Raw genomic sequence first — 13,632 nt, 5'->3', positions numbered from 1 at the left:
GGGGGTGTACCCCAGATTGATGGGAGATGGGTAGGGGGGTGTACCCCAGATTGATGGGAGATGGGGAGGGGGGTGTACCCCAGATTGATGGGAGATGGGTATGTACACAGTGTCCTGTACTTTTTCCAGCAGGAGTCCCTGACTCATTAATCCCTCCCAGGGATACTGTGACCCACCAATTGCTGCCTTGACTGGGGGTATGAATCTACGGCCTATTCTGCAGCCTCACTACCACTGGGTGGTTAATGTATTCACTGAGCCAGCGGGAGAGCTGTGTGTTTGGGTTTAATGGACATGTTAATATCATTGAGTCAGGTTTTGTTGAAATTGTTAGTTAGTTGGTGAGACGGGTAATTGGCTCGCGGTGAATCAGCTCTCGCTGGACTCTGGAAAGAATTCATTTGATGGGAAATGCTGCCTGAATCCAGATTCCCACCCAATCCCACCCTTCTTACTAATCCAACAGGTGGAAAGTTCCGGGTTTCAGATGTGACTATTTTAACCTGCGGCCACACGAAGCCCCTCCTCTCACTGCCCACCGCACAGCTGAGCCCGAGATCCCACAGGATGCTGTGGTGACCGTTGGCTGACGCAAAGTCCCTGTGATGCTGGTGCCCCCCCCTTCATTCACTCAGTGCTTCTGACGACAGCCCGGCCGATATCAGGACTCCCAGTGAGACCAGCACCTGTCCGTCTGTCACTGCCACAGTGAGGCCTGGACAAAAAGCAAAGGTCAAAGAAGAGATACATGGTTTGAATCTGGTGCCAGGACAATACAAGTGTCTGTGGGCTGGGAGCAGACGGGCGAGAGCGGACGGCGCAGACGGGCGAGAGCGGACGGCGCAGACGGGCGAGAGCGGACGGCCCCCGGCGGATAAGAGCTCAGGTCATGTCTGACTGGTCCCAAATAAACCCACAATCCCTTTGTGCCTGTGTCCCATTCTCCCCCTGCGACGGGTCAGTGTCCCGGTCTCCCCCTGCGACGGGTCAGTGTCCCGGTCTCCCCCTGCGACGGGTCAGTGTCCCGGTCTCCCCCTGCGACGGGTCAGTGTCCCGGTCTCCCCCTGCGACGTGTCAGTGTCCCGGTCTCCCCCTGCGACGGGTCAGTGTCCCGGTCTCCCCCTGTGATGGGTCAGTGTCCTGGTCTCCCCCTGCGACGGGTCAGTGTCCCGGTCTCCCCCTGCGACAGGTCAGTGTCCCAGTCTCCCCCTGCGATGGGCTCATGTCCCAGTCTCCCCCTGCGACGGGTCAGTGTCCCAGTCTCCCCCTGTGATGGGTCAGTGTCCCGGTCTCCCCCTGCGATGGGTCAGCGTCCCGGTCTCCCCCTGCGATGGGTCAGTGTCCCAGTCTCCCCCTGCGATGGGCTCATGTCCCAGTCTCCCCCTGCGACGGGTCAGTGTCCCAGTCTCCCCCTGCGATGGGTCAGTGTCCCAGTCTCCCCCTGCGATGGGCTCATGTCCCAGTCTCCCCCTGCGATGGGTCAGTGTCCCGGTCTCCCCCTGCGATGGGTCAGTGTCCCAGTCTCCCCCTGCGATGGGCTCATGTCCCAGTCTCCCCCTGCGACGGGCTCGTGTCTCCCTGTACATTAATTGCAGACGTCCCTGACTGGGACAGACAGACAGACAGCTGTTGTTTTGTGTCCCAGCGAGGGTGGTTCACAGGTGGAAACATTCTCCCCGACCCAGAAAAGGTGATTTGTGTGGGGATTAAGTAGAGACAGCACAGTGAGGGATTTACGAGCGCTGTCTGCAGGAATACACCGGGAAAATTTAACAAAAACATTTCAAAGTAGTTTGAATATGAAGAGCACAATGTGAGTGATGGATGGGTGTGGGAAACTTCTCTTCAAACTGTGTTCACAGGAGCTGCCCCCATCCACCCTCCCCCTCAGAAAGAGATACAGCGGCAGCCAGCGCGGGGTAAATGTAACCCCTCCCTCCCCCCCATCAGTGTGTTGGGCCTGGATTCCATCCCCAGCCTGTGCTGAGGCAGCTTATCTCAGCTCGGGTAGTATTTGGGGCTAAAACGCACCATTGTGCCCCTGGATTACTGTCCACTGATTCCTGCTGGGTGCTAAATACCAACAGGACTGGCCTTGGTGATGAAGCCACCCATGGCTCAATAGGCTGCTGATACTGTCTGGGTCGTTTGGTTACGGTGCATGAGGTTAGCAAGATCCCGAGGAACTGGATCCAGCGCGAGGCAGAGCTGAGGGGAAAACGAAAGTTCCCAATTTCCAGCCCCTGTCACAACTTTGGGAAGTCCCAAAGAAGTATCTGATGGGTTACGTACAGAGTATCTGATGGGTTACGTACAGAGTATCTAATGGGTTACGTACAGAGTATACGATGGGTTACGTACAGAGTATCTGATGGGTTACGTACAGAGTATCTGATGGGTTACGTACAGAGTATACGATGGGTTACGTACAGAGTATACGATGGGTTACGTACAGAGTATACGATGGGTTACGTACAGAGTATACGATGGGTTACGTACAGAGTATACGATGGGTTACGTACAGAGTATCTAATGGGTTACGTACAGAGTATACGATGGGTTACGTACAGAGTATACGATGGGTTACGTACAGAGTATACGATGGGTTACGTACAGAGTATCTAATGGGTTACGTACAGAGTATTACGATGGGTTACGTACAGGGTATCTAATGGGTTACGTACAGAGTATACGATGGTTACGTACAGGGTATCTGATGGGTTACGTACAGAGTATCTGATGGTTACGTACAGAGTATACGATGGGTTACGTACAGAGTATCTGATGGGTTACGTACAGAGTATCTGATGGGTTACGTACAGAGTATACGATGGGTTACGTACAGAGTATACGATGGGTTACGTACAGAGTATACGATGGGTTACGTACAGAGTATACGATGGGTTACGTACAGAGTATACGATGGGTTACGTACAGAGTATACGATGGGTTACGTACAGAGTATACGATGGGTTACGTACAGGGTATACGATGGGTTACGTACACAGTGCAGATGTGTGATGGGTTAGTTTGGATTATAGGCTCAACTCAAGTCTCTGGAGTGGGGCTCGAACCCATAACCTTCTGACTCAGAAGTGAGAGCGATGCCCACTGAGCCCGACTGATGCCCACTGAGCCCGACTGATGCCCTTTTAGGGAAGTTTAAGAATAACATAAGCATGAGGTGAACATCAAGGATTGCTCCTCCCTCCCGCTCGAGCAGCAGCGAGGTGGCCTGGCCCCGTGCTCCCTCTCACGGTCTCCGCAGCTGCAGCTCACCTGCACTTGGCTGGGAGAAGGGATGGGTTTTGTGTTTCTCGTGTTTACCATCATTTCTGCAACAGGCTGAGGTATTTGGACCAGCTGATACCCGACATCTCACTGGCTAGCCATGCCAGGAATGTCGTATGAAATATGTGTCAGAGCAGGGATGCAGGGTACAGATGCACTTTAAATACTCCAATTCACTCACTCCATCACAAACAACCAGCAGGCTGCGAAGGGAGAGGGGCTGAAATTAAAAAGAGATAAAGTACTTTGAGAGAATCCCGGCAGCCTCCCTCTGGTCAGGCACCTCGATAGTTTTTTTGGGGGGGGGGGGAAGAGTTACTGATCTCTGAATCCTCGACTCGATGATGACCTTCCCTGTGCTCTTAGCGCTTTTGATCATTTTTCACGTTGATCAGCAGACAGCGGAGAGAGTCGGATCGCCAGTCACCGATCTCCCACCTCACCATCGAGCGGGTAAGTGAGGCGTCTCTTCCACACTCGCACCGTCAAATTAACTTCACTAAAAGTTGGGTTGTTTAAAAAGGTTTTTTTTTGAGTCTGTGTTTCGGAAACCTGTGGGTAATTACTGAGTGGCAGTTCATGGGGTCGCCAAAACTGCAAAATACCTCATCTTCACTGAGATTTATCAATCTTGGCAAAATATAACCCCAGTAAAGTTTAACTCAGAGCAGGACGATATATTTAATTGGGGACTACGCTTGGCCCCAGTGCCCCGGGGGAGGGTGGGGAAACGGGGCAGGGTTCCTGCTCCAGCCCAACTGCTGGAAATGTCCCAGGCCCTCGGGTGAGGATTAGCGATGCTGCCGTCCATCAGAAAACAGCCCATACATTGAGAGTGCGGGCTGGCCTGTGAGAGATGGCCGTGTGTGAGGGGGGGTAACGCATTTTAAAAAAGACAGAGCCTCATAGTTGGTAAATATAACGCTGCCCCGACAGATCCCTGCCCCCCCCCCCCACTGTCAGATCTCCAATCCCCATCACACTCAAACCATCCAACACATTTCTTGAAAGGAAACTAAAATGAATTTTCCGATTTCTTTCAGAGAGGAGGAGTGTCCTGCAGAGATTCTCCAGCACACAGTCAGTCGGTGAATTCACCGTGTCACCTCTGCCCACGTCAGTCTCGTCCCTCGAACCTCAGGATCTGCAATCAAACCCGGGGAGACCACGGAGAAAACGGAAAATGTCTGTGACGAGGAAAGGAGAGGAGTGGGAGGAGAGTAACTGTCGGCTCCGGGGGATCCAGCTGCGAGTGCAGGACCTGGGCATGGGCTACGAGTCGGACGAGATCGTTCTCTTCAAGTATTGCAGTGGCAGCTGCCCGTTGGCCAGGACCAACCATGATCTCACCCTCTCCCTCCTGCTGCGCAAAACTGACCTCCTGAACCTGTCCCTGGAGAAGATTATTAGTGACCCCTGCTGCCGCCCCACACAGTTCAAGGATGTCACCTTCCTGGACATTAACAATCGCTGGCACACTGTGGAGAAACTCTCAGCCTCTGAGTGTAACTGCATCGGGTAAAGGGGACAGGGTAGGGGGGCGGGGGGAGATCCCAGGACAATCAGGACTAAACCTGGACCAAAGCAGGATTGAAATGGAGGCAAATCGTGAGCAGGACGAGGGGGAACACTTGGAACAACAGGACAGTCTGGCCGAAGGGGAACTGAATCAAGGTTGGTCCTTCCCAGAACTACAGACACTCTGTGGCCTGTTGGAGGACAGCTGTAGATAAGATGTGTGAATTTATATTTAAACTAGAGCTCTGAACATTTCCATTTACAAAACAAAAAATAGTGTGTCGGGGGGGGGGTGCGGAGGGGGAGGGGACGGGGGGAGAGGGGACGGGGGGGGGAGAGGGGACGGGGGGGGGAGAGGGGACGGGGGGGGGAGAGGGGACGGGGGGGGGAGAGGGGACGGGGGGGGGGAGAGGGGACGGGGGGAGAGGGGACGGGGGGGAGAGGGGACGGGGGGAGAGGGGACGGGGGGGACGGGGGGGGAAGGGGACGGGGGGGGAGAGGGGACGGGGGGGGAGAGGGGACGGGGGGGGAGAGGGGACGGGGGGGGGGACGGGGGGAGAGGGGACGGGGGGGGAGAGGAGGGAGAGGGGACGGGGGGGGAGAGGAGGGGATGGGGGGGGAGAGGGGACGGGGGGGTGCGGGGGGGGGCGAAGCTGCATTGGGTCCTCTGACTGGGTTTGTTTGATTGAACCCCTCGGGCTGAAGGCCGAGATCAACGACTGTGGAACCAGAAATATTTATGTATCTAAATTATTTATTTATTTTAAAGACTCCGCTGTTAGAAACGCTTGGATTTATTTTATTTGTTTCTGTTCAAATAAAAATTGATGAAGTGATGTCACATCGTCCTGATTACAGTGTGTGGGGGAGGAGGAGGAGGGGGGGGGCGGTGTGTGTGATAGAGAAATGGGGAAGAATGAGGAAGTGGGTGCGAGAGATGGGGAGAGTGAGAGGGGGAGAGAGTGAGGGGGAAGAGAGTGAGGGGGAAGAGAGTGAGGGGGAAGAGAGTGAGAGGGGGAGAGAGTGAGGGGGAAGAGAGTGAGGGGGAAGAGAGTGAGGGGGAAGAGAGTGAGAGGGGGAAGAGAGTGAGAGGGGGAGAGAGTGAGAGGGGGAGAGTGAGAGGGGGAGAGAGTGAGAGGGAGAGAGTGAGAGGGGGAGAGAGTGAGAGGGGAGAGAGTGAGAGATGGGAGAGTGAGAGATGGAGAGAGTGAGAGATGGAGAGAGTGAGAGGGGGAGAGAGTGAGAGGGGAAGAGAGTGAGAGGGGAAGAGAGTGAGAGGGGGAGAGAGTGAGAGGGGGAGAGAGTGAGAGGGGAGAGAGTGAGAGGGGGAGAGAGTGAGAGATGGAGAGAGTGAGAGGGGGAGAGAGTGAGGGGGGAGAGAGTGAGAGGGGGAAGAGAGTGAGGGGGAAGAGAGTGAGGGGGAAGAGAGTGAGGGGGGAGAGAGTGAGAGGGGGAGAGAGTGAGGGGGGAGAGAGTGAGGGGGGAGAGAGTGAGAGGGGAAGAGAGTGAGAGGGGGAAGAGAGTGAGGGGGAAGAGAGTGAGGGGGGAAGAGAGTGAGAGGGGGAGACAGTGAGGGGGAGGGGGAGCGAGTGCAATATTCGATCCGTGAACATTACTCAAGTACACAATTGCCACTGCGCGAAGCCCCGGTCGATCAGCCCTGTGACTGACTCTGGGCCGGGGGGCAGGTTCCTACAGATGATGGAGATCCGTCGCTCACGAGGGACCTTCTGCCCCCCCAAAAATGACTCTTCCTCTCGCAGGATCTGGTGGCTGAACCTGTATCTTGCTGCTCCCCTGAAAGACACACACAAGCCGGAGGTTCAGGACGAGCGAAAGGCTCGATTACATTCGACTGTTTGACCATGAGAGGCACTGCAGCCAATATTCACACAGGAGCCTGTCTGTTTAATGCCCCCCGCACCCCCCATCCTCCCCTCCCCCCCGCCCTCCCCTCTCCCCATCCTCCCCTCCCCCACGCTCCCCTCCCCGCGCCCCCCCCATCCTCCCCTCCCCCGCGCCCCCCCGGCCCCAGTGAATCGTGTGACCCACTCTCCTGCCCCAAATCCATGAGAAGGAAAACTGACAACTGGAATAAACGTGCAGGAATTCTCACCCGGGGCAACTGCCTCACACCGAGACTACTGACCCCTCCCCCACCGGTCCCCCCCTTCACCCCCCCCCCAACACCTCCCTCTCCCTCCCACCCCCTCCCCACGGTCTCCCCCTCCCTCCCCTGGTCCCACCCCCCCACTCTCCATCCCGCCCTCCCCCTCCCCCTCCCCCTCCCCCTCCCCCCTCCCCCCCCACCCTCCCCAGTCCCACCTCAGGATGTAGACAGACCGTTGCTGCAGCAGTAAATCCACTCGATCCGCCTCATTGTCTTCACTCAACAAACGCATCACACTCCCCGACAGCAAACACAGGCCAGCAATCGTGTCTCCACAGAACTGAGAGAGAGAGAGACAACGGCATAAAGCAAAGTCCTTCCGCACCGCAGACAGACAGACACAGCACGTCCCGCACCGCAGACAGACAGACACAGCATGTCCCACACCGCAGACAGACAGAGACAGCACGACCCGCACCGCAGACAGACAGAGACAGCACGACCCGCACCGCAGACAGACAGAGACAGCACGTCCTGCACCGCAGCTAGACAGACACAGCACGACCCGCACCGCAGACAGATAGAGACAGCACGTCCTGCACCGCAGACAGACAGAGACAGCACGTCCTGCACCGCAGACAGACAGACACAGCATGTCCCGCACCGCAGACAGACAGACAGACACAGCATGTCCCGCACCGCAGACAGACAGACAGCACGTCGCGCACCGCAGACAGAAAGACAGACAGAACATCGCAAACCGCAGACCGAGAGACAGACAGTGCGTCCCACACCGCAGACAGAGACAGGCAGCATGTCCCACATGCAGACCAAGAGACAGACAGCACGTCCCACACCGCAGACAGAGACAGGCAGCACGTCCCACACGCAGAGAGAGACAGACAGCACATCCCACACCGCTGACAGAGACAGGCAGCATGTCCCACACCGCTGACAGAGAGACAGACAGCACGTCCCACACCGCTGACAGAAACAGACAGCACGTCCCACACGCAGACAGAGACAGACAGCACGTCCCTCACCGCTGACAGAAACAGACAGCACGTCCCACACGCAGACAGAGACAGACAGCACGTCCCACACCGCAGACAGAGAGACAGACAGCACGTCCCTCACCGCAGACAGAGAGACAGACAGCACGTCCCACACCGCAGACAGAGACAGACAGCACGTCCCTCACCGCAGACAGAGACAGACAGCACGTCCCACACGCAGACAGAGACAGACAGCACGTCCCACACGCAGACAGAGAGACAGACAGCACGTCCCTCACCGCAGACAGAGAGACAGACAGCACGTCCCACACCGCAGACAGAGACAGACAGCACGTCCCACACCACAGAGAGACAGACAGCACGTCCCACACCGCAGACAAGAGAGACAGACAGCACGTCCCACACCGCAGACAGAGACAGACAGCACGTCCCACACCGCAGACAGAGAGACAGACAGCACGTCCCACACTGCAGACAGAGAGACAGACAGCACGTCCCACACCGCAGACAGTGAGACAGACAGCACGTCCCACACCGCAGACAGTGAGACAGACAGCACGTCCCACACCGCAGACAGTGAGACAGACAGCACGTCCCACACCGCAGACAGTGAGACAGACAGCACGTCCCACACCGCAGACAGTGAGACAGACAGCACGTCCCTCTGCCTCTGGGATCCTCTAAGCCAACGGCCATCTAAAAACTTTATTTTTCGAACAATTCTTGAGGCAGATTCAAACTAAATGGCATAATTCGGAAAGAGGTGCAGGAATAGAGAGATCTGTGGGTATATGTGCACAAATCTTTGAAGGTGGCAGGATAGGTTGAGAAAGCGGTTAAAAAGCATACGGGATCCTGGGCTTTATAAATAGAGGCATAGAGTACAAAAGCAAGGAAATCACTGGTTCGGCCTCAGCTGGAGGATTGTGTTCAATTCTGGGCACCACACTTTAGGAAGGATGTCAAGGCTTTAGAGAGGGTGCAGAGGAGATTTCCTAGAATGGTTCCAGGGATGAGGGACTTCAGTTATGTGGAGAGACTGGAGAAACTGGGCTGTTCTTCTTAGAACAGAGAAGGTTAAGGGGAGATTTGATTGAGGTGTTCAAAATCAAGGACAGTTTTGACAGATTAAACAAAGAGAAACTGTTTCCAGTGACAGACGGATCAGTAACCAGAGGACACAGATTTAAGATAATTGGTGAAAGAACCAAGGGGGAGATGAGGAGAATTTTTTTTACTCAGCGAGTTGTGATGATCTGGAATGCGCTGCCTGAAAGGGCGGTGGAAGCAGATTCAATAATAACTTTCAAAAGGGAATTGGATAAATACTAGAAGGGGAAAAATCTGCAGGGGAGTGGGACTAATTGGACAGCTCTTTCAAAGAGCTGGCAGAGTCACAATGGGCCGAATGGCCTCCTTCTGTGCTGTATCATTCGATGATTCACACATGAGACAGTCAGAAAGGAGGAGTGGAACAGGAAAGGGAATTCCAGCACATAACAAGCCTGGAATCCCAGGTGGTGAAGTGTCAGCATTAACAGCAGCCTCTGTCACTTTACCTTCACACTGTCCACATGAGGCCTGATGAAGCCACTTTTATCAAGATCCAGCACGTGTACCATTGAGAGCTGAGGGACTCCTGGGGGGAAGGCGATATCCCGCAGTCGCTGCACGATCCTTTCATTCTGCTCGGTCCAGCGGGATTTCTCAGTCTCGCGATAGGCATGGATTGCCTTGTGTCAATCAAAGCACAATGAAAATAAATTAAAATCCCAAACCACCTGCAGCTGAACATTCTTCACAACAAATACACGGGGACGCGCGGGACCGAGGGACGCCGGGGACCGAGGGACGCGCGGGACCGAGGGACGCCGGGGACCGAGGGACGCGCGGGACCGAGGGACGCCGGGGACCGAGGGACGCGCGGGACCGAGGGACGCCGGGGACCGAGGGACGCGCGGGACCGAGGGACGCGCGGGACCGAGGGACGCGCGGGACCGAGGGACGCCGGGGACCGAGGACGCCGGGGACCGAGGGACGCGCGGGACCGAGGGACGCGCGGGACCGAGGGACGCCGGGGACCGAGGGACGGGAACGCAGCCTCAGGCTCCATCACTACTTCCGAAGATATTTTGATTGTCACTAATAATTCATGTAACTGTGCAGCTTGCGGTCAGTCTGCCGCACTTCACACACTGTTAACAAATACAAAACATGTTAAAACATAAGAAGCCAATCCGAACGCTGGAAACAATTAAACTAAAGATTGATGTGGGGCCCTGTTTACTTATCAACAGGAAGGACGTAAACATTTCCTTCATTACTCTTCATCACACTGGATGTTACATGATGTGACATTTCTTTTCTAAAACACCAAATCCTCACAACACCATCAGTCTAATACTAGTACAGAGAGATTTGCATTTATAAACTGCTTCATCACTTCATCCATTAACATCTTAAAAAGCTTCATGTACAATGAAGTACTTTTTGAAGTGTAGTCACTGTTGTAATGTAGGAAACACAGCAGCCAATTTGCGCACAGCAAGATCCCACAGACAGCAAAGTGATAATGACCAGACAATCTGTTTTAGTGATGTTGGTTGAGGGATAAATGTTGGCCAGGACACTGGGGAGAACTCCCTGCTCTTCTTCAAATAGTGCCATGGGATTTTTTACGTCCACCTGATGGGGCCTCTGTTTAATGTCCCATCAGAAAGGCGGCACCTCTGACAGTGCAGCACTCCCTCGGTATTGCACTGGGAGTGTCGGGTTGGATTATGTGCTCAAGTTTCTGGAGTGGGGCTCGAACCCACGACCGTCTGCTGGTCAGTGCTGGCTCTGGTGTGTAATTGAGCCGTACAGACCATCAGGTCCTGGGTTCCACTCCCACTCTGCGCTGATCTTAGTTGAGGCTTCAGTTGGTCCCCAAGCCCCTCGGCTAATGAAAATCAGCCAGGATTCCTGCCCCCGGTCGCCGTCCTCTGGGTCCTGCTGGAAAGCGCGAGAGTGTGATGCCCCCACAGTTAAATATCCTCACTGGGAATAACAGGCGGTCGGTGAGACACCGGAGACGGCAGCCATTTGTACCTGACCCCAGGAAGCAGCAGTAGCCGTGGCCCCCCGGTTGCTATGGCCCCCCGGTTGCTATGGTCCACCGGCCCTCGGTTGCTATGGGCCCCGGTTGCTATGGCCCCCCCCCGTTGCTATGGCCCACCAGCCCCGGTTGCTATGGCCCCCGGTTGCTATGGCCCCCCCCGTTGCTATGGCCCACCAGCCCCGGTTGCTATGGCCCCCCCCCCGTTGCTATGGCCCCCCCCCCCCGTTGCTATGGCCCACCAGCCACAGTTGCTATGGCCCACCGGCCCCGGTTGCTATGGGCCCGGTTGCTATGGCCCACCTGGTCCCAGTGCTCCCGCTGATAGCGCTGCCGCCTGAGTTGCGGCTCCAGTTCCCGCAGCAGCGCCGCCTCCTCCGCCGGGCTCACAAACTCCGGCCGCAGCTCCACGTCCCGCGACACCAACTCCAGCACCGCGGGACTCGACCCCACCATCAGCCGCCGGCCCGAGGCTCCGTGCGGCCTGCGGGAGGAGCACATTAAACCCCGCGGCAAAAGCGGCTTCTTCCTGCGCAGCGCCCTCACGCAGAGTCCGGCCGGGCCCAAAATTCCCGCCGCTCGGGCCATGGGCGCCGCCATGTTGAAGCAACGCACAGCATTGTGGGGATGTGCGCAGGCGCATTGCTGATGCCGCACCTCACCTCTAACCCTTGACCCTGATCTATTGGCCGCTTAATTCTGACCCTCATTTCCCTCGTTTCTCAGCGACGACAAAATATCCTCAATAAAGGTATTTTCTTCACTCCCCCAGGGGAGGGGTGGGTGGGAGGGGGGGGTAGGTGGGTACTCTGACAGTGACCGCTCCTCGGTGACCCCTGATGGTGACCTCTCGTAGGTGACCTGACAATGACCTCTGATGATGACCTCCCCTCGGTGACCTCTACTCAGTGACCTCTGATGGTGACCTCCCCTCGCTGACCTTGACGGTGACCTGCCCTCGCTGACCTTGACAGTGACCTCCTCTCGCTGACCTTGACGGTGACCTGCCCTCGCTGACCTTGACAGTGACCTCCTCTCGCTGACCTTGACGGTGACCTCCCCTCGCTGACCTTGACGGTGACCTCCCCTCGCTGACCTTGACGGTGACCTCCCCTCGGTGACCTTCCCTTGGTGACCTGACGGTGACCTCCCCTCGCTGACCCGATGGTGACCTCCCATGTGCCTCTGCCCTGCGATTGGCAACTCAGGGTTTGGGGGATTGGCAGGGGTGACCTTTGCCCCCTGGGTCACCACACCGCCCGGGCCGGTCAGCCTGCAATCTCGGGCTCCTGGAGGCAAATTCAGGCCTGATGGCAGGAAGTTCTTGGAATGGACCCCCAGACGGAGAATACTGGATGGACAAACTAATATTGGCCCAGGACACTGGGGAGAACTCCCCTGCTCTTCTTCACATAGTGCCCTGGATCTTTTATGTCCACCTGAGGGGGCAGACGGGGCCCTTGGCTTAATGTCTCATCCAAAAGACAGGGCGGCGCTCCCTCAGTACTGACCCTCCGACAGGGCGGCGCTCCCTCAGTACTGACCCTCCGACAGTTCAGCACTCCCTCAGTACTGACCCTCCGACAGGGCGGCGCTCCCTCAGTACTGACCCTCCGACAGGGCGGCGCTCCCTCAGTACTGACCCTCCGACAGGGCGGCGCTCCCCCAGTACTGACCCTCTGACAGGGCAGCGCTACCTCAGTACCACACTGGGAGTATCAGCCTGGATTATGTGCTCAATTCCCTGGAGTGGGACATGAACCCACAACCTTCTGACTCAGACCCACTGAGCCACGACTGACCCCTGGCTACAGCCGACCCCACCCAAAGTCCATCCTCCCTTCATTTACACAAAACACGGTTTCAATGATCCAAAGTCACAATTAAAAGGTTCAAAGTAATCATAAAATTCCTTCAGAGCTGATAAATGATATTTTATTCATATTTTTGAGTAAGTCGATTCTGCTGGAGGCCTCACAGTAACATGACTGCAACATCTGGTGTTTGTACAACTCAACTTGTGTCCGGGGATTGGCCCATCACCGGGAGGTCAGGAGCAGCAGAGACTCTGGAACAAGAGTGTCGGCGGAGGGGGAGGAGGACTGGTATGATGAGCGTACCCCGTTACCAGGGGGGAGAGGGAGAGAGCGGGTACAGTATCCCCGGGCCCCGTTACCAGGGGGGGCGAGCGGGTACAGTACCCCCGGGCCCCGTTACCAGGGGGAGAGGGAGAGAGCGGGTACAGTACCCCCGTGCCCCGTTACGAGTGGGAGAGGGAGAGAGCGGGTACAGTACCCCCGTGCCCCATTACCAGGGGGGCGAGCGGGTACAGTACCCCCGGGGCCCGTTACCAGGGGGAGAGGGAGAGAGCGGGTACAGTACCCCCGTGCCCCGTTACGAGTGGGAGAGGGAGAGAGCGGGTACAGTACCCCCGTGCCCCGTTACCAGGGAGGAGAGGGAGAGAGCGGGTACAGTACCCCCCGGGCCCCATCACCAGGGGGGAGAGGGAGAGAGCGGGTACAGTACCCCCCCCTGTGCCCCGTTACCAGGGGGGGAGAGCGGGTACAGTACCCCTGGGCCCCGTTACCAGGAGGGAGAGA

At 56.6% G+C, this 13,632-nt stretch overlaps 3 protein-coding genes across 4 annotated transcripts in view; 2 read left to right on the top strand and 1 right to left on the bottom strand.

The window, feature by feature from the left end:
* The first annotated feature begins 3,549 nt into the window (after positions 1-3,549).
* Positions 3,550-5,084, top strand: LOC137304263 (artemin). Its single transcript, XM_067972814.1, has 2 exons — positions 3,550-3,744; positions 4,335-5,084. The coding sequence occupies exons 1-2, from the start codon at positions 3,633-3,635 to the stop codon at positions 4,811-4,813; spliced, it is 591 nt and encodes a 196-aa protein (XP_067828915.1). The 5' UTR covers positions 3,550-3,632; the 3' UTR covers positions 4,814-5,084.
* A 501-nt stretch (positions 5,085-5,585) lies between these two features.
* Positions 5,586-11,639, bottom strand: LOC137304262 (alpha-ketoglutarate-dependent dioxygenase alkB homolog 7, mitochondrial-like). 2 transcript variants are annotated; one of them, XM_067972812.1, is made up of 4 exons: positions 11,336-11,639; positions 9,495-9,668; positions 7,135-7,259; positions 5,586-6,606 (listed from the first exon to the last, which is right to left on the bottom strand). In XM_067972812.1, the coding sequence occupies exons 1-4, from the start codon at positions 11,630-11,632 to the stop codon at positions 6,426-6,428; spliced, it is 777 nt and encodes a 258-aa protein (XP_067828913.1). In that variant the 5' UTR covers positions 11,633-11,639; the 3' UTR covers positions 5,586-6,425. The 2 variants fall into 2 exon arrangements, with proteins under 2 accessions (XP_067828913.1, XP_067828914.1); XM_067972813.1 differs by having other exon boundaries at positions 7,153-7,259.
* A 260-nt stretch (positions 11,640-11,899) lies between these two features.
* Positions 11,900-13,632, top strand: part of wdr83 (WD repeat domain containing 83) — a 6,368-nt gene continuing 4,635 nt past the window's right edge. Inside the window, 1 exon segment of the mRNA XM_067972789.1 lies at positions 11,900-11,926. Within this exon segment, the coding sequence (XP_067828890.1) occupies positions 11,900-11,926 (27 nt within the window).

The sequence above is a fragment of the Heptranchias perlo genome, chromosome 37 (genome assembly GCF_035084215.1).
Source record: "Heptranchias perlo isolate sHepPer1 chromosome 37, sHepPer1.hap1, whole genome shotgun sequence".
NCBI classification, from domain to species: Eukaryota; Metazoa; Chordata; class Chondrichthyes; order Hexanchiformes; family Hexanchidae; genus Heptranchias; species Heptranchias perlo.
This window is presented reverse-complemented; position numbering and strand designations above follow the sequence as displayed.

Bases quoted from the DNA above. Each gene is read 5' to 3' on its own strand.
- LOC137304262 (XM_067972812.1), bottom strand. From the start codon at position 11,632: ATGGCGGCGCCCATGGCCCGAGCGGCGGGAATTTTGGGCCCGGCCGGA. The intron at 9,669-11,335 runs GTGGGCCATAGC...GATTGACACAAG, and splicing joins AGCGGGAGCACTGGGACCAG to GCAATCCATGCCTATCGCGA. The intron at 6,607-7,134 runs GTGGGACTGGGG...TGTGTCTTTCAG, and splicing joins CGGTCTGTCTACATCCTGAG to GGGAGCAGCAAGATACAGGT.
- LOC137304263 (XM_067972814.1), top strand. From the start codon at position 3,633: ATGATGACCTTCCCTGTGCTCTTAGCGCTTTTGATCATTTTTCACGTT. The intron at 3,745-4,334 runs GTAAGTGAGGCG...GATTTCTTTCAG, and splicing joins CCCACCTCACCATCGAGCGG to AGAGGAGGAGTGTCCTGCAG.